Source organism: Gymnoscopelus microlampas, assembly GCF_963454915.1.
Source record: "Gymnoscopelus microlampas genome assembly, chromosome: 7".
NCBI classification, from domain to species: domain Eukaryota; kingdom Metazoa; phylum Chordata; class Actinopteri; order Myctophiformes; family Myctophidae; genus Gymnoscopelus; species Gymnoscopelus microlampas.
In genome coordinates, this window is record NC_139944.1 from 33,229,378 (window position 1) to 33,250,389 (window position 21,012).

Genomic DNA, 21,012 nt, shown 5'->3' on the forward strand with positions numbered 1-21,012 from the left:
AGGGAAACATATAAGCAATAAGATATGTAATACTTTTCAGTGATCAGAAATTAGCCCTAGGATAGCCCACATAAACCAACCCAAAGTCATTTGGCATTTCACTTTTTGGTTTCACATTTAGGCCACTTGCACTGACAAAATGAAAGAGGGGCTAATTATGCAGTAAGTAGGCTAAAAACGAGAGTTTGAATAACAGGGTGTATTTCAAGGCTTCCATTATTCAGGGCAAGTGAAGCTCCGTCAGTCATTCAGGTACTATTGATGAAAATGAGAACCTTAAAAACTGATCAAGACAAACATTCAGGGCTAAAACAGTGGTTAAATATATATTGTGTTAGATAGCACCAAACAGCTGATGAAAGCCTTTGTAAACCCTCAAAGCCAAATCACAGTTGGGTCTATCACACTCCACCTGCCACCGCCCAGTAATCTGAAAGCCCTTGTGTGCTTACACGGGGTAAGTCGCTGTTGACAATCAGCCTCTGTGGCCGAGTACAGTTCTCAGTAATTGGACTATAGCCGATTAAACTAAGAAGAGCTGCACTTATCCGTGTGTTCGATGACCCTGGCCTCTGAGATGCCTCATCTCTTTACCATTGCATTAGAACTATTAACCTTACATGTTAGCACTTTTATTTCTCCTCACCTTCCATTTCATATACCACCTCAGTTTAACTAAATAATCTAGGGATTTTGTCTATATCCCAGTCTAGGCAACACAATGATTTTGGCTTAATCAAACCATGTGTAGACTAATTCTAAAGCCCACAGCAAGGACTGATATCCCTTTCTATGTACTGTACCTGCCCATGGTAAATTTCTCCAAGCTTAGCGAGGAACAGGCACCTCTGAGGTCTGTCAAGGAGTGAAAGCTTTTGAAATTGATTTGTGCTGTATGAGTATTCATTTCTGGAAAACATATGATTAGCTCCTCCTCTCTAAAGCAGACATGGCCCAGCCAAAGGCCACATCAGTTAATTATCTCACCGTAATTCCCTGTGCAATGAGCTAATGCAATTACGTGTGAATAAAAACCTCAACTCTCACACCTTAATACAACATTAAGTCATTCTCTCTCTTATTTGGTTTCTCTTTGTCCCCATCCCTCTATCGTTCCATCTCTCTCTTTCTCTCTGCTTTTCAACATCACATCCTGTTTATCCTCTTAAATAAACAGTCCATTCAAAATACACCATATAATGGTGTTTTCAGCCATAGCCATGGTAGCTACTGTAAGGTCTAATATGCGGTTGCTAGGGTAAAATAGGTGGTTGCTAGGGTAAAACGGTGGTTGCTAGGGTCTAATAGGTGGTTGCTATGGTCTAATATGGTGTTGCTAGGGTCTGATAAGCAGTTGCTAGGCTCCACTGTAGCTAAATGGCATTTCCATAGTCAAATTAATGGGATTTATTTTAGCAATTAAAAGTGAAATATCTTTAAATATCTTTAAAAGTCCTATTTCTTTTCAAAAATTCAAATGGTAGCCGATATGTCCTAAGTAGGCCGAATGTTGTAAAGTTGGAACGGAGTTTCAATTTAAAAGTATGAATGGATTTTTTTTTGCAATTACAAGTTAAATATCTCTATAAGTACAAATTATTTCAAATGGTAGCCGATATGTCCTAAGTATGCTGAACGTTGTAGAGTTGGAACAAAGTTACAATTTAAAAGTATGAAGGACTAGTGAGGGGCCAAAAAACGGGCAGAATAATAAATAAATAGTGGGAATAACATTAGTGTGATCACTAAGGCGATCCCACAATTAATCTCACCGTAATTCCCTATGCTATGAGCGAATACAATTACGTGTGAATAAAAACCTCAACTCTCACACCTTAATACAACATTAAGTCATTCTCTCTCTCTTATTTGGTTGTCCCCATGTCCCTCTATCTCTTTCTCTCTGCTTTTCAACATCACATCCTGTTTATCCGCTTAAATAAACAGTCCATTCAAAATACACCTTATAATGGGGTTTTCAGCCATACTTATCTGAAATAAACATTTCTTCCAAAGATTAAGAACGTATTCATTGGGTGGTGAACAGTGAGTTCAGGTAATCCTGCATAAGATAAAACAATATATAAAAGGTTTTTGCATAATAACAAGATACTGTGTAAACACAATAAAAATCTGCGATAAAAGTAAATTGTTCACACTTCCAAAACCAGCCACGAAAGAATATTAAGTGGAGTGTCACATAAATAAGAAGATAATCTCCAAAAGGAGAGCCTGACATATCTATCCTGCCTCTGGATTTGCAGTTTCTCGTAGTATTGTGGCTGCCGGAACAGGCTGGGGTCAACATCCACAAGAAGACCCTCATCTATTACAGAACACCAGATCCTGCCGGCCTCGTACGCTAATCAGATAAAACATGACTGCTTGCTGGCAGTGCCCTCAGTCAGGGCTGCTCTCCGCGTCCCGAGTGAGACAGATAGACCCGTTAGGCCCCCCCGATAGGCCTGACAGCGGGATATTGGGCCCTTTTGTCTGTGCCTGTGTGCTGGCTGAGCCATGGTGAGCTGCTCTGGCTAGCCGGCCTACGAGAGCCAGAAAGGGCTGGGAAAAAGGATTGGAAACTACAAATGTGTCCGTGTGAATGTAATGGTCAACATTGATTGTTCTTTCTTGCTTTCTACTGTATCTCTATTCTTCTTCCCTGAAAACTACAAATGATGGCAGGTTGTACGAAAAAGAATTTCCCCCACTTCTTTACATCTGTAGACCTGTGATCTGACAATAAAGTTGAAGTTGAGTTGAAGTTGATGAAACCCATGCTGATGGCACTACCGACAAAGACCAAATTCAGGCGGAGCAGCTTTGGCTGTATAGTCTAGGAAGCGGCAGTGGTCTGAAAAGCGAGGAGGGGAAGGAGGGACATCCCTGCTTTTGATACGGACCATGTTGGACAGACAGAGGGGGCCAGAGAGGGACAGAGAGAGAGAAAGACAGACAGTGAAAGAGACAAAAAATAAAAAAGGCAGATGTCACGTGGGTCCAGAGTCGCTGATAGATGGGATGTGCAGCGTGATGCGGAGGCAGCAGCAGTTCAGGTGGAAAAAAGAGCTTCCCTTTGTGATGCAGATGACAACGCAATCAGCCCCTCTTTGTCTCGGGGCCGATGGGCTCCGCTCCCGGGGACATTGAGAGCCAGACACTAATCCGCTGGGTTTGTGTTCTCCGGGCGCGCTCATAAAGGCAGTGTCACAGTACCTGGGGTGTGTATGGATGGGGGTCTCTGAAACGAGGTCTGACCTCTCTCAGGGTACACTCCTTCTTTCTCTCCCTCCCTCCTTCGCTCTCTCTTTCTCCTTCTTTCACCCTGCATCTTGAGCTCAGCAGTCGGACTCACCACATTGAATATGATGAGCGCCATGTTGTGGGCACATATGACTTAAAATTCACATCACACATGCAATGGGACAATGGTTGCATTTGTCACGTCATCTCAAGTTTGTGATGAACCAAGACAGAAGGTTATTTATCTGAGACTTGAGACCTGTCACCCGTGTACAAACTGGTGGTCTGCCAATCCTACAGCAATGCTGGAATTAAAGCAATTGATTGTGCAATTTTTCATCTCCGTGAACAAAAGAAAAGAGTCCGCACACCTTCTTAATGCTCCCGGCAAATTTAATGAATAGAGCACTCAAGGTAACAGCGTTTCGGCCGATGTGGCCTTCGTCAGGTATTTTTCATCTCCATCACAGAAGTAACATAATCAAACTTGAAATGAATCACTGTATTCAATTTCTGCACATTTTAACCCCCATCCCCCACCTCTCCTGTTTCCCAAAGGGTTTGGGTGAATCAGGTAATACAGTATAAATACGACTCACAGAGAGGCCGTGCATTGCCAATTAACGTGCTAATTAAGACAGCAGGATATCAGGACATCCTTGATCTAGATTTCACTGTGAAATATCCTGTACGAGGTTACACAGAGGTGAAACAAGTTGCGTGTCTATCTAGTATCTATTTATTCCATGCTAGTTTTATATCTGTCAGCAGGAAAACCACAGCAGATATGCAAACTGTACTCCACAGAGGTGTAATAGACCTACTGGCCAGCAACTCTGATTTAATTATGCAGTTACCCTCATTGAATTAACTTCTAGCATCTGTCTGAAAACTCGAACTTGATTAGGTAATCTACATAATAGACATACTTTATAATGCAGTTTGAAAAGGGAAGAGAACTCTGTGCCATACTGTACTGAGATATACATCCTAACTTGTGGGTGTGATCTTTATCCTTAATCTTAAATTGTTAGGATTAAGACCTAAAGATTCACTATGAAATCACTACAATAACCACAGTAATCTCCTCTCACTTTCAGACCGTACACTCTTCAGAACCACAGACTGAAGCAATTATAGCCCTTGGGTATAACAACACACCTATCCTTAAAGCACTGCTAGAAAAACAAAACTCAAGACCCATAATTCAACTGATCCTGGGTAAAGAATATATTTTTACGTAATGCATCTGTTCACCATTCATAGCACACAGTGCCTGTAGTGTTAAATTAAAAGAAAACTGGTTTGGGTGAAATTCTACACTTTGTCCGTTTAGAAGGTGATATACTTTTTGTGAACAGAGCTCAAGTTGTACACTGTCGAGCGTCTTGCAAAAGTTATTCAATATGCACGACCCACCTGAGATAAACAATTCGTTTTTTCGAGATCATTGATCCCACAAATAACGTGCATTGAGAGTTGTTTGTAAAGCTATTTCAGAGAAGGCTATCATGTTATTTAAAGACCTATGACAAATACAAATATGTTCATTGTTTGTTTTAGCCTACGTATGGTGGCCAGAAAGGCGTGGTTTGTCATAAAGTACAGCCATATGCATAAGGAAAAAAATATGAAAAGAATTATGTTATAAGAATGTTCTATGGCTAACAATTTACCTGACTTGTCCTGTTAGTACAGAGTAGACCAGACAAAAACAAACTCTAAAACGTATTCATAAATCCAATTTTACCAAAGTCTGGTTACAATTGAGTTTGACACAAACAAACTCGGGGCAAGTTACAGTTTTATCTGTGTGGAAGTGAGAGACGATAGGAGCTTGCACATTAAGATCATAATAATAGTCTTCTCCTGCAGAGGAGCATGGATGCTCTTATGCATTTCGTCATTCCTTTTAAACCATAATAATAGCCATAATAGATGCGGTATACATTTCACCTGTTTTGAATTTCCCAACGCTGCAGGGATATACAACTGTGCATAAGCATTTACTCGCTGAAATAAAAGGGCACTGTTAAAGAAAAAGATTGTGGTTGAAACGGTGTCTGATATTATAAGAAAGAGATTTGTTTGCTATGATCCCTCTTGGAAAAAAAACTGTACTTTTCTATAGAGCAATTTTGAAAATCTCGTATTCACACACACAATGCGCCTCTATTTGTAAATAAATCAAAAGGCCAATCTGACGATTGCGCTCTTTCTGATGACTAAGTGGAGTCTGATTCATTCTTCTAGTTCTGTGGGCTCAAACAGCAAGCAATCTATTCCCTGATTCCTGTAGGCTTGAAGTAAACGACTTCTCTGAAGTAAACAAACCTTTCTATATATAAAACGTAGATCCACACAGTAAAGTAACATGCTAGTGGGATATGAGTTACACACTCATTCCCCCGCTCCTAGATTTCCATTCAAACCACACATATGTTTTATATTTGATTTATCTGTAAACCAAGGGTAAATATCTCCTTTGTAATTGTTATCCTCTTGACATTGATTTCAGTGCTGTTGACTCTCGTGAGACATGGATGGGAGGCCTTAATAAGGTTGTGATGCTAACTAGCATTAAAAGAAACTGCAGCCTTCAGTTGTGGGTCAGCGGTACCATGTAAAAGCTGGTTTATTTTTGTACTACTCTTTTTGTCAACTTTCTTCACTGATTTCACACCCAGGTCTAGGCAAATCTTTGAACAAATATACATATATTTTAAAGCGAACATTTGTAACTCAAATCTTTGCTTCTGGGGGTCCCTGGAACAACCCTAGAGTCAAACAGTACATTTGGCTGTAACAAAAGACAGCGCTCAAACCCAGTGGCGATTATGTCATGTGGACAGAAGTCGCTTTACATCCACCTCACTATAATGAGCATCATCTCAGGGCCCTTGCGATGTTCTTGGCTTAATCTCACCCTCAAGGTAGCCATAGATGTACTGAAATGTGACACTGCTTCCACAACTAAAACAACTGGTACCGTCACTAATTGAAATTTTGCATGCAAAGTGACAATGCCTGGGCCCTGGGCGGCATGGATTAGCCTGAATAGAGACAGATTCTTTGTGAAAACCTACTGTGGCGGTTGGCGTGCAGGACCAGCTCCCTGCATCTGCTCACTGAGCTGACTGAGAAAACACAGGATTGTATATGGTCACTCATTTTACCTTTATCTATAATCCTGTTTCTGAGCCCCCCTCACTCCTCTGTCTTTTGTTACTTTTTCACAAGCCATTGTCTAATGCTTCCGTGCTCCACTCACTTCTATTCCTTACACATACAATATCGGTTCAAAAACACCTTCTGAATTTACATAGCAGCGTATCTTTTACAAACTTGGCAGGGTTTTTTGGAACGTTAAAGATCATACTGCGCCTTGAACTGCTGTACTGCCTCACAGCGTGGGAGAAAATGGTGATATGCTAAAACATGCCATTCACAGACTATAAATATAGCTTATAGACTAAATGGAATAGAGACTGGAAAAAAAGAATATCAAAGAAATTAGCATGGCCAACATTTGGCACTCCTTCACGTTCAACTGATAGGGTTCTAGCACACAAGTGGGGAGGCTGGAGGAATGCAGCACACATTGAAATGCAATCAAATCTCTGAAGCTTTTCTTTTTTTCTTTCCTAAGACTCCACACTCTGATCTCATTCTATCCCACTTCAGCAGCTTCCACGATGGTTTTACATCCCCTTACACTAACTTCAGAAGAAGAAAAAAGTTGTAAGATTGGCCAGCTGGCTGTCACAACAACAGCCTACATGTCTTGTCTGGAGGTTGTTGTGGCATTCTAGCAACATCCTACCTCACTCACTAGTGCCACATCCTACCTCACTCACTAGTGCAAATGCTCACAGCATTTAAAATGGTACAAATACTGTACGAAAACCACAACATACTGTTTAGCTAAAACTGAAGAGACAGCAAACATCTAATGGCCTGACCAGAAAGAAAGTTTGTTCTAGTATAGTACCACAAGGCTAACTGAGAAGAAAGTAAGGGGGAAAATAATGTTTTCCAATCATCAGAATCAGTAGATAAGATGTTGCAGTTGAGTAGTATTGCAAGATAAGCATATAGGCGATAATTAATAGGTAGGCTAATGGTGGTATAAATCCACAGACATGTTTTAGTGGCATGCTGGACACTGCCAGGCTAATTTCACTGCCAGTTCTACTGTCATTAATTCTCCTAAAGAGCCTGTTTCTATTCACTACATTTGCATCAATAGCACCTCTACATTTACACTAATTATCACTAAGGGTCACTAAGGATTCAAGAAAGTAAATTAAATGCCTTTGAATGAACCACTGTTATATCTACCAGTGGTGTGTTCTACCGCGCTATGCTATTTAAGTAGTATGACGTGCAGATTTCTTTTAAAAAAAGCGTAGCACTCTACTAACCATTTCATCCATTGACCACAAGCATGTCGTGCAGGGAATGATTATCGTATGCCCTCCGAAAAAAAAACTACAACATACCACTGATATATGTTCAACCTGTTTGGTAGCTATAGAGAGTTGGAGAGTGTGAACGTGATTATCCAAATCAAGTTAATGGATGAAAAAATGTGCTAAGGTGGGGATCCCACCTTCCTCTTTCCTTAGGTCCAACTATATTTTGCCACTTACAGTACTATACCTTTAAGGGTTAGGGTTAGAGCTTCTCTCCAACACACTCATGTAGGATAACAGTATAATGAGATAGCATTGTAAGTTTGGCCCTTGTACTGCTCATCATTGATGATATGTTTGTATTGTTTGTGATCTAGGAATTGAAGCATATGCTATTGTTACACTCCATTTACATCACTCTGAATAGGAAAGTAGGCCAAATGCCTATGCTGTGAAAGTAATAAATAATGTTTAGATGTCAGGTTTAACTACAGTTTCTCACAAGATCTATTGAATATTTCTATTAGATTTTATGAAACAGGATTCGTAATGTCACTGTCACTCTAGACCACTGGTTCTCAAAGTGGGGTCCGGAGGGGGGGACACCACCAGAAGTTCTTGAAGCAAAATGTGTTATAACATCCCAATCAGTTTAACCACATGGAATCTATCTTATACTTCGGCTATTCAAAGATAGTTGATGTGAAAGCTCACAATGCATAGGGTATCACTTGCAAATAATAAAACCAATTGAAAATGTTATCATCACCTCTCCAATAACACTCCTTCCCTATTGACACTAAACTTAAAGATTACAAATTATTACTTGACCTTTCTTTACCAATGTAGACTTGGAGCTGTGTATCCAAACGATAAAGTGGTCAATGCTTTGACTAAACAAACAATAGTCAACCAAGCTTCTGATATAATAAACTCTCCAAAGTGATGAGGTTGTTTGTGCTACATAAAAGACTGAAGTATCGCAGAAACTATTCAAGATAAAAGCATAAAGCAAATGTGCACTTTTCTAAAAACAAACACGACCACAGTAGAACTGTTATCGGTATCCCATGCCATGACATTAAAAATGACAGAACAGTCAACTGAAAGGTTCTTCAATGTTGCGTGCTGATTTTTCGGATTAGAGCTGCAGTGACCTCTTTTTCAACCCTTTATTTCTCATACGTAAGCGCCATTCCTGCAATTTGATTGGATGATGGGTCGGGAGATGGGAAGCGCAAAATGGAGGGTGGTCATGTTGGGATGGTGAAGGGCCTAGTGCGTCGCAAAAGAAGAATTCCTTCCGTACAGCAGGCTGGAGACGGAGAGCACCGCAATGTGTATTTTATTTTCATTCTATAGTAGATTACTTAAGTAAGCAAGAAATAAACCTTAATACATTTTAAAACACTATTTGCCACTAGAGAAACCAACCCCCACTGTACTCATGCAACCACATTGCTCAGCGTAAAACGTGTCCAACTATTTTTTTAATTGTACAGTATGAGCTGAGGTTCCCAGACACAAATACAGTGGCAGTTGAACTTCAATTAAGGTTTTCAAAGACTCACATGGAGAGGGAACAACACATATTAACTGTAGCCATATTTACTGTACATAATCTAAGTAAGCGAGAGAGAAAAGTGTGTGAAATTCTATACACAGGTTGACGATTCCTCTTATTTTTGGCATAATTTTTCACAATGATTGGGTAACTTTGGTCTTGGACAATTCATCAATTATGAACTTGGAATTATAATAATTATAATAATGATTGCAATATTTGAATAAATTGCAACACAGCTGAATATAACAAAAATACAAACAATAAATCAATAAATAAAGCTTTTGAAGATCTCCATGAATAATTTTATTCAAACGGAGAACATTTAAATTTTAATCTATAATATTTACTAATAATTTTGAATAACACTGCTGATAAAAATAAAATAAAAAAATATATATATTACATATCTCATATCTCATCCATTTCATTTAACATGGAAAAAATCCAATACAATTAAATATAGACTACCTACATTAAAATATGAATATAACGAAGATAATTTATGTAACTTATATATTTGTCCATAATACTAAAGTTTCCACCATTGAATTGCATTTTTTGTAATTAAACACGAAAAATTAAAATGCTAAAAATGTAAAATATATACCGGTACATCGATAATTTGTGACACTGACAAATCTAATTAAAAGAGCCTTAGCAGGGCTTCAGACATTGTTGCAAGTAAATCTTAAGTCTAGCCTGCTTGTTAATAATTGAGATGCAGGCATCCAAACTCTGCAAAGTGTAGGCTACTTCTATGTAAAGCCCAAAGAAACAATTTCTTTATCAACCCTAACAGGGTTGGCTCTCTATAGGCTACTATACTGACTCTGCTGCTCCACTGGCCTATTTGGCCTGTTATTAAATTGTAGTAGCCTACAGCAATCATCACACATCTAAAACAAACATCTAAACAAGGCCTTAGCCTACTTCTGCACTGCATCTGTGTTTTTCCCCCTACACTTGGCTGTACTTGTAATTATGATGTTTGCCTTGAAACTGACCACAGGAAGACAGGTTTGTTTTCTGCAAGTGTCCACAGAATAGATAAGAATAGACGGGCTGACCGACGCACCCCCTTCTTGAGTCAATTATTGTGTCCAATCCCACTTGTGTGTCTTTAGCGACTAATAATTGCGATGGAAAAACGATCATAAATAATTCACCAAGCTGTTTGTGCACCCTTTATTAAAATATTCGCCAAGCACCTACTTATGTGCTCATATGCTGGGATTCCCGTTGAGCACCCATTCAACCTGTTTCATTGTCCGTTTAGCCACGCTCCCCACTGCCCATCAGCTCTGCTCTGCGTCCCGACGAGCGCACAGTAACACAGCCTCGTTTCAACTGGATAGTGGTTTGTAGTGTTGTGTAGCCCAGTGGTCCCCAAACGTTTTAGCTCAAGACCTAAAAGAGAAATTAGACATTTGCCCGGTACGGCGGTACCCCAACTAGTGAAAATAGCCGATCTACAAGCTCACAGCCAGGCTTTGCGCTGGGTTGCAGCTTGTAGATCGGCTATTTTCACTACTTCTTAAACATTTGTTTTACATTTTTTGAATTATGTATTTATTTATTTATTTTATTCATGAAAAGGGCAGCTTTTTTTAATTATAATTTAAAACAAAAATGTTTTGACATTTTCTAGTGACCCATAAAAATGTGTCCGCGACCCACAACGGGTCCCGACCCACTGTTTGGGAAACAGTGGTGTAGCCCATTTCATATTTTCACTTAAAGCCCATGTTAACTAAGAAAGAGACAGGTCTTAAAATGTGGTGCTTTAATCACCGGTCATACATAACTAGGGGAGGGGGGAACCCCACACAGCTCCAACCAACCCGTTTACGGTCACTTTTGGGGGCTACGGTTCGTAACAATCGGTCCATCATCATCATTCCAGACACAATGTTAAAGCTACTGAGATGTATCGGCGTTGAACGTAAACACGTGCGATTTATCAGCCAAGCATGATGCCCTTCATCATGCCAACCAGCATCACCCGGTCCCTACCTGTGGGGATGCGGGAACATGTTTTGTCCATTCCGCGACAATCCTCATGGGATTTTTTTTTATTGTGTGTGTGTGTGTGTGTGTGTGTGTGACTCGGTTACAAATCACAGCAGCAGAGTATACCTGCTGCTGCTGTGATGGTGAGCAACAACGGTCACTATAACAGAAATCCGATGCATTTTCTTTGTCCAGTACTCTCTGTAATAAACCACTGAGCAAAGCACTGACGCGCTTCGCTTGGAAACTCAAGCCGGCGAGATGTGGTGATGTGGTGGGGAGTGAAACATTATCTTACCTTCAACAGCAATTACGGTGGGTATTATCCATAATATCCATAGAATATCCATTATTGGTTTCTTTGGACGAGAAGATTAAAAAGCCCAGACATTCAAATAATAAAATACGTCCCGAAAAAAGCCATTGACAGGGAACGCCGAGCTGGGTGACGAGCGGACCTTCACCTTCAATGGAGCGCTGCTCTCCCAGATACCATGCAGAAACTACTCACATCTGAAGCAAGTTTGGACGAGACCAAAAACCGCAGACAGAGGGGAGTGTTGTGCAATACTGAAAATACTCGTGGCGGAGGGAGCGCCGCGCTGCCAAAACAGCTACACGTCGTGCTCATACATAAATAAATATTTGTTTACGTGAATACATTTTTAACCCTATTCTACGTGTTTGAATAGCCAGCGGTTTCTCATGAGCGCGGTCCTCGACCCCCTAAAAATCATCTTCAATTTACCCTGCTGTCAATCACCGAGGGAAAGACTCCCAACAATCTGCCGAAATTAAGTGTCTCTTGACAATGTGGGGTCGATGCTTTGGTATACAGCACTATTCTGTAAGCCACTGTCGGGTGGCAACGTGGACCTTTTTTATTTATTTTAGGCCCTCGTTTTAAGTTGCTCTATAAAGTCTATTGTATATACTCTGAATGGACCACAAACTGCGTCTGGCGCTCTAACAGGTGACAAGAAGCAGGGAGGTCAACTGAAGTAAGTTGTACTACTTTTGCTTAAAAACGGTCTTAACCACTTAAACCCGATATTGAGAGTCCCTCAGGGATCAATACTAGTGAAGTTTCAGCAGTGCATTGCATTGTGAGCTTGTCGATCCGCTATTTTCAGCAAAAGCTTTCCCCACAATATGGATGCTGGTATTTAAGTGGTTAAGTTAACATTATGCCTCCACTATGTTGTTTGGTGTTGTCTTTTGAGTATGTATTGAGAAGGCTGAATCTTAGTATAGCTAATCTAAGCAGTAAACTGTCCAAATATTGCTTAATATTATAATTATTTAAGCTTATTTTGCTAATATAGCCAACTATTTCCATGTCTAATGCTGGCTGTTTCAATGTTCAAATAATATGAAGCTATTGCAGCCTATTTTAATCAACCATGCCTTATTGGCACACATTTATATTTCATATACATTACCTTATTGACCATTTTATATTATTCAGAGTAGAATTGTAAGAAGTCTATTCCCAAACTGCCAAGTATAGAAGTAGAAAGGGGTAGCTAAAACACATGCACTTAAACAGATGCTAAGCCATGATGGTAAAAATGAAAATAAAAAATAAAATAGAGCGGAGCGCAAAACAGCTTGCATGTTTCTTTACATTTCACATTATTTATGACAAATTTAAAAAAATCTTAGTTTGAAATAAAAATGACTGGTACACTACTACAGCAACCCATAAAGAGAGACATGAGACCTATAGACTGGGTTTCCCATGGTATCCCTCAGCCTTGTCTAGACTACAGGCTATTAAGACTAACTTGAGAGCCAAGAGGCAGATTTTGGGAACTGCCCATGGATATGGTTATATTATAGCTCAAAAGTCCTTCGTATAAAATAGTGAGTGCAGACCAATATTAAAGTCTCTCAAGAAATTATGAGAACAAAATGCATGGTAAGGAATAAACGACAGTATTACTAGTTTGTATTGTCTCCTAACAATAATATACTGTGTGGACTTTGCGTACACTTGTGTAATAAGTTGAACCGTGTCACTGAGTCTGAGAATGACAAGTTGCCTAAATTTACAGTATACATATTTTTCGTTTATTATGTTAAATAACATTCAGTATAGGGCCAGGTCATTTTATAACATGAAAAACCCTTGACAACATGAGTTATGAGTCATCAATCAGTAATAGTTGAATTATATATATTTTTTCTTTTCTCATTTAAGATGGACAGTGAAGTTCACAATAGAGAAATGAAACTGTCTAAAGCAAATAAGCTCATTGTTATATAAATCATTAAAATTGCCATAGAAATTTGAAGTCACCTGACTAAGTATCCAAGGGTTTTCAATAGCCTTTTTTATTTCCTCTAGTATTTAAATGTGTCCTATACCATCATACATTATCATCATACTGTACGCCCGTTTATTAGCTGAATATCTTTATATAGCTGCACAACATATCAATTAATTGTCTCAAATAATTAAAATGTATCTACATCTGCTTTAAGTTGCTTTGAAATTGGCAAAGGAGTCTGCTAGTTTCCCAAAATACAAAAAAAATAATAATACTTATAATCATAACAAATTACATTTTCATGCGTTTCACAATATTTTTACAGGAATAGTGTTTTCTTAGCAGTTGTCAATGTTGGTTGGCAGAAAGAGTGACATCTGAATTCATGTGGCACCTCACGCCAAGCCACAAACAGAACTTTGGAATTTCCTTTAAGCAGTGTAAAACCGATTTCCTGTACCATGGCAGCTGGTAGCGCAATCCAAACATCTTTATACAGAGCCTGAGGCATGATGTAACTATATGAAGAGAAAAAAGTTATAGATTGGGGCTTTTACAAGAAGGTGGCGGACACGGAGAGGGGGGGGTCACTCGGACGCGGAGTACCATGCAGCCTTTTAAAAAGGTCTGAGAAACAATGAGTCACTTTAATCCCACAGCGACATTTGAAAAATATAATTTTTCATAAAATATGCCTTTCATATTTGGTTCATCTGAACTGCCGCACTGCTGTGCCTGCTACAGTGTAGCTTCTCATAGGTTCAGCGAGCCAAGTGGTTTTATAACTGCTGTACACAGTTTGACTGTATTGATTCCAGGTCACTTGACTGGGCTGACTCCAGATCATGTTCACGGTGCTTGTACAACAGACATGGGACAGCATGCTATAGTCACACAGAGAAGGTTGCTTTTAGCTTATACTCTAATGAGCTCCATACAAGGACAGAACCGACTTCCACAAGAAGAGAACACTCTCAAGGCTTTACTTGTGTCATGATTAAATAAAATAAAAAATGTATGAACAGAATAGAGTCCTGTCCTCGACATGACATGAAAACCCTCTGGGTGCCTTTGCGATTCTCCACGATTCAATGCCTCTAACACGCCATATGAAAAAACAAGGCTGATTTAATACCTATGGTAGCATCTCTGTTTTTAGTCTAACATGAACTTTCATACATAAAACACTTGATTTAGCATAACGTATGATCAAATCAACTCCTTAAATTGCGCAAAATGTATGTCAAACATGATTCTGTCTCTGATGAAGACCAGTTCTGCTCGAAACATGTTGGCTTTTAAAATTTTGTAGACATGATTAAAGTATCTTGATTTGATGCCCTCTCCTCCGTTATTTTTTTAAGTGCTCGGATCTTTTTTCCTTGTTCATGAATCCGTCTCTATTGCATTACTTGGAAACAGAGTCCAGCAATTGACTTGAACCAAGAATTTGCCTAAACAATTGTGGAAATCATAGTATTATTAGGCAATGTTAATGGGATAGTTCACCCCCAAAATGTCTTGTTTTTCCTATCGATTAGTCACCCCATGGACACTTGAATCCATGGATATTTGTTTTGTTTTTGTCACATTCCTAGGCCAATAATTTGATGACCGGCAGCGGTTCCGGTAGGAGACACAAAGAGTCTCCTTTGTATCTCCTCCCGGAACTGCTGCCTACCTGTCCGCTGGTCACCAAATTATTGGCTTAGGAATGCGACAAAAACAAAAAAATATCGATGAATTCAAGTCTCCATGGGGTGACTAATCAATATTTTCTTTTTTGGGGGTGAACTATCCCTTTAAATTGTTTCATAATGTTATGGGCTGCCGTCAGAGTAGGCAATGGGGAAACATTCATGAACAGTATTTATTTGTCTGTTCATTTTAGTGTAATCTGTTTTTGTTGGTTTTATAATCAATTAATGTTATTTAATCAGAGTAATGAAATATTTATATTCTCAACAGTTTAAAAATTCTGCACAAAACACAAGTAATTACTGGTATTACCGGAAATATATTTGCTGAATATGGTTCATGACATAAGCTCGGAAAACACTTGAATAATTAATATTTGTTGTATGGTATCAGTAATTCATTTTTTGTCATTAGTAAAGCAGAAACTATAAACAAATATTAATACATTTCATATGGACAATGCCATTATTACCCGAATGTTCATTGTAACATGTTTTACATCTAATACACATATCTGACATTGTAGTGATTATTACAGTGTATAATAACATTATGTGTTCCAGTATTTTCCCATAGTATAAATGAGTTGGATTGCAATTTTCTACAAATGGCAGTTACAAAGGTAATGCAGGGAATTGTTGATTAGTTTGTACAGGAAGATTCTGTTGAAGGGTAATGGTGAAGGAGTACAGGGTGCTCTAGTGGCTCACCTGGTAGAGTGCATACCATTAAGACTCAGTCCTTCTGCAGCCAGCCCACGTTCGAATCCGACTCAATGCCATTGCTGCATGTTGTTCCCCTGCTCTCTATCCCAGTTTCCTGTCTCTCCCTCACTACTGAACAAGGGCAGAAAAAGCATATTTCTTAAAAATAATAAAGAAAGAAGAAATATGAAAATCTACTACAGACATGCACACAATACACCCATTATAATCTGATCAGTTGATATTCATCCGCAATAATGCTTAACGTTCACTGCAAACACCTAATGACTGAAATAAAACATCTTTGAATATATGTCAACCAAACACAAAACACAAAATCTTTTCATTCATTAGATCATTAAGGAGATGAGCGGAGAAGAAAACAAACAGAGAAATCCAAGGAAACCATCATCACCTGCTGTTACTAACATGACATTTTGATCATCACATGCTGCATCTTCACATATATACATATACATATACATATACATATACATATACATATACATATACATATACATATACATATACATATACATATACATATACATATACATATACATATACGTATACACATACATATACATATACATGCATTCCATTCTATCCCAAGCCATGTTGCATGCAAGCTTTGAAAGTCACTTGTCTCGTTGCATCAATACTGCCACCCAGTGCAGAACCTGAACATACAAAGATTTCTCATGTGCTCTTTTCATGTTGAGGACACATTAGTAAATTAATACAAATTACGTGTAAGGGCAAAGTGATTATACGCAGTAATATCTTAACTTTTTTGCCATGTCAAGTGAAATATTTACATTAAGACTACATTTCAATATAAACCAATTAAATTAAATGTCATGAAATTCAAAATAGTGTCCAAGTTTTAGGATAATACGGTTGTCATGTCTAACCTAATGATTTTCATGAATTGATGATACTCTAATGAAGTTAAGTGGAATTGATTTCACCTGGCAAGGTATTACCCATAGTCCGTGTCAACAGCTGGATAAGGAGACCCCTGACCCCATGGTGAGAACGATCTATGGACCCCTCTAATCTAGAGAGAGACCCTTTGCAAGTGGATTAACCTTAGTTGAGACCACATTTCCACAAGCAAGGAGTAGTAGAGTCAGCCAGATTGGAGCACAGACACATCAAAAGCGGAGTCTAAATTGCACAATGCACTGTTTTTCTAAAGCATAATTAAATATATGTCTGGCTTTCGTGACATCCTTTGCCAGGAATGTATTCCAAAGAAATGGCAATTATTTATGTTGATGTAAATATATATATATATATATATATTGTTTGTTTCAATGGAGCTGAGGACAAAGATGAGCTTACAGCGTATCTTTAATGAATAGTCAGCCCCTTGCCTGCTGAAATGGTATACCTTCTGCCAAAAATGTAATTCAATCCCTAAATTGGTCCAGCTTTAATTACATGGACCAAGTGATATGGTAGGATTTAATTTACTTTCTGGTTGGGAGAACTCTAGACACTGTGGATACTGCTACAGCAAAAATCCTAAATTATACTGTTGTTTTCGATAGATTATTATTATTATATTGCCCTGTTAGGTGAAGACATAAAGATGAGTCTTTATTGTTTGAAGAGGGGTACTGGGATTTAGTACCAAGTTAGAAGAGATGTGTGTCTGAATGCATGCATTAAGAATGCTATTTCATCTCAGTCATCTCATCAGTGTATCTAAGCACTATTGACATAAAACAGCGGCGTTGAAAATGTTTTTTAAAATTACTGCTACAACTAAATGAATCACTTGGTTAAATAGCAATCAACCATCATGGCTGTGGTTCAGAATGCTAACATCTCTCATAACAAATCTCTTAATTGATACAATCCATCTACTAAATAATTTATTGTGAGATAAAAATTAGACTGCATGTCGTTTTCAGTTCAGTGTTGCATTTCAAATGCCATAAAAATACCTTTAACAATTTAACAGAGGAGAATTACCCATTCAGACTTGGCAGCTTATGTATGCTAAGGCCCAATTTTAAACTAAAGAATTTAGCTATTTCAAGATCATTTCAATTTCCTAATAAAGCCTAATCATTCATTATTTACCTATTATTTATAATCCATGTTAAGCCTCTCACTTGTACATTGCATATTCCATGTAAAAGTAGCTTACACATAATAGGTTTTTCATAAATTATAACATTCATAAACGATGTTGCTCAACAGTTTTAAGTCTCTACAGTATATAAGTCTACAAAAAAAAAACGTTATGAGCCCTTCATTATTCAAGGAACCTTAAATGTGATGCTCACTACCTATTCTTTCAGTCTTTCCATCACTGCCATGAAGCATCTCACAGAAACAGATGGATATTAAACACTAAGAGGATTCCTCTTCGTTTGCATGTGGCTCTGGACTTTTTAGTGGCACTCTTCTCATCTTGACCCAGAACTCCTGGCTTATTGGGACCTCATCCAATGAGCCAAGAGATGGTTTGGGTTAAGCTCTCTCAAAATATCACGCCAACAATACCACCTCCACCCATAATTACCTGCTTGGCAGACTGAAATCCCAGACAAACTTCACAATGAGAACGTGGCATTACAATATACGGCCAGGTGGGATTAGAAAGTCCTAGTAGGGTCTTATGACTGAACTCTGGCCTTCAACCGGGCTTCCCGAGGTATGTGTGTAAAGGGCTCGGTGTCAAGTTTACTCACTTTAAGCTATACGCAGAGTAACAGGCTTCACAGTTAAATCCTCAGGGTTAATTTTACTCTCAGAGTGCAAATATGTACATTTTGCAGTCTCAGAGTTAAGAATTTTACTGAATGAGATTAAAGTTTGGAGTTTAACCGTGAAGAGTGCTTCAATTCAACCTTGACATAAACCTTTCTACAAAAAGTTTTTAAAAAAAGAAAAGAAAAATAATCCCCAAGTTGCATCTGATTCTGTGTCAAACGAAACTGAAATGAATGCAAATGAATAATTTAAATAAATAAATAAAAATATTGGCCATTACAACTACTGCACAATATATGTCCATATGCACCATATGTCTGTCTGTGTGTAAAATGTAAACTCACAAAGTTACATTTACACAGGATTTTATTGTATGTGCATGGGTATGTGTTAGGGTTTGAGATTTTCCGGGAATTAGCTAATTTTAAATCCCGGAAATTTTCAGACCTTTTCCTGGGCTTCCTGGGAATTCACGTAAAAAAAAAGAAGAAAAAAGTAAACAAATCTCATCATTATTTCTTTCTATTTTGGACAAAATAGTCATTTTACATCGACGTGCCCAGATGTCCCTATTGTGCCCACATATCCTGTATTCCTAGTAAGCATTGACACCTATCTATTTGCTATTAAATATGCAAGAAAATTATCAGATTGATCAGATTTAGAACAAGATGTTCCATACCATATCGGGAGATGCATGGGGTAGCCACCTGTGTGACACTGCTGCTGGGGTGTTCTGTGTTTCTGATGTAACGTTACGTTATGGGACTGTTTGCTCTTGTTTTGGGCATGCTGTTTGATCTGACAGACCACCATGTGTTGCGTTGCGGCGTTAACGCATTAACGTAAGCGTGCGTTTTCTCTTCGGTTGCGGAGATGTGGTGGAGTTAGGCTTACTAAGCTATCATCGGTCTAAATACCCAGGCGCGCAGTGGTTGTTTTCCACAAATACCAAAACGCTCGCCCCGAAACACAGTCGCCTCGGGGCAAATCCGGCGGTATTCACCTGGTATTCCTAAACGTAACCTCAGTAAACTATGCCTAAACTAAACCTAACCTTATTCCTAAACGTTACCTCAGTAAAACGGTTCCAAACCTAACCTTAATCCTAAACTTAACCTCAGTAAAACTATATTCCTAACCTTATCCTCAGTAAAACAAATACAAGAATACAAGAACTGCTTGTCTGCGAAATAAATGGGGGTGACGTGTTTTGGGGCAAGTCTTCCGTTTACCGTTTCCACCCGACAGTGTGGGCAGCAGCACACTGAGCACAGAGAGCAGACTGAACATAATGGCACAGGAGGTCCAACCTGGGTCCTACGACAAACTTACTGGCCTTCTCCTTGTGTTTTATTTTGTTCATTACTGTTAAATTCAGTGTTGGACAGGGGGGATGTTTATGAAAATTCGGAACAACTTGCGTGCCATATTGGTTCAAAACGGGACGATGGGACCCTGGTCGGTAACACGGCAAAGTAACTTGGCTAATTCTAATAGTAATTCCTCCGCGCTGTAGATATAATTTACTACTAATTAGTAGAAAGGCCTAACAAGAAAGAAAAAAAACCCTGGGATCCCGGGAACCGAAGCCAATTCCCGGGAGGGTAAATACCTCCGGGAATCCCGGCATTAAACCCTAGTATGTGTAGATTAGTATGCATGTGAGTAAATGTACGTGTCAACCAATGTGTGCCAGTCTGAGAGAGGAAGAACTGCTGAGGGGTTGAGAAATGTCAAGAAGCACAAGGAATTAGAGCAGAAGAATATGGGAGTGACATAAACGAATCCTGGCTCATTCTGCCTTAAGATGAGTGAGGGCTGCTAACAGTTGACCAGGGGCTACAAAGGTTGTTCCCATGGAAACCTTTGCTCTGAGAGATCGCTGACCCTCCCGCCTCGCGACACAAACGGAGCACAGATTGTAGGTCACATATGGCACCAACGATCCAATCAGTCCTAATCTGGCTTGACTCATAAACTATACCACAAAGCTGGTTTACACTCTCTGGCTTATCTCCTCCGCATTCTCTAGTACGATAATGGCTGTGTTTATCAAACGATTAAATGTATATATCAAAAAATGTGTGCTTTTATATCGACCTGGGGCAAACACAGACAACAATAGATTAGTAAAGTTTGCCCTCTCTGTTAGCTGCAACGGAGAGGTCATCAAATCCCAATAAATCGAAATGTGTTCAGCTTGAAACGTGTTCAATATGTGTTTAAATCCAGTATTGTGTATGGACTGAATATTAGCTTGAGTATTAGCTAGAATACTTTATTCTGAGTGATGAAAACTGATCTGTTTTTATTTGTATAATGAATTCAAATTGATTAATATTTGTTTGTAATGTTACATTTGGGATTTG

The 21,012-nt window shown here is 38.8% G+C and overlaps 1 protein-coding gene across 2 annotated transcripts in view; it reads right to left on the bottom strand.

Annotated features, from left to right (window-relative positions):
- Positions 1-11,686, bottom strand: part of ephb2b (eph receptor B2b) — a 174,271-nt gene extending 162,585 nt beyond the window's left edge. For both annotated transcript variants that reach the window (XM_084061418.1, XM_084061417.1), the window contains exon 1: positions 11,534-11,686. In XM_084061418.1, coding sequence (XP_083917544.1) covers positions 11,534-11,585 — 52 coding nt within the window. In that variant the 5' untranslated portion in view covers positions 11,586-11,686. The remainder of the gene's footprint in view (positions 1-11,533) is intronic.
- Between the last annotated feature and the right edge of the window lie 9,326 nt (positions 11,687-21,012).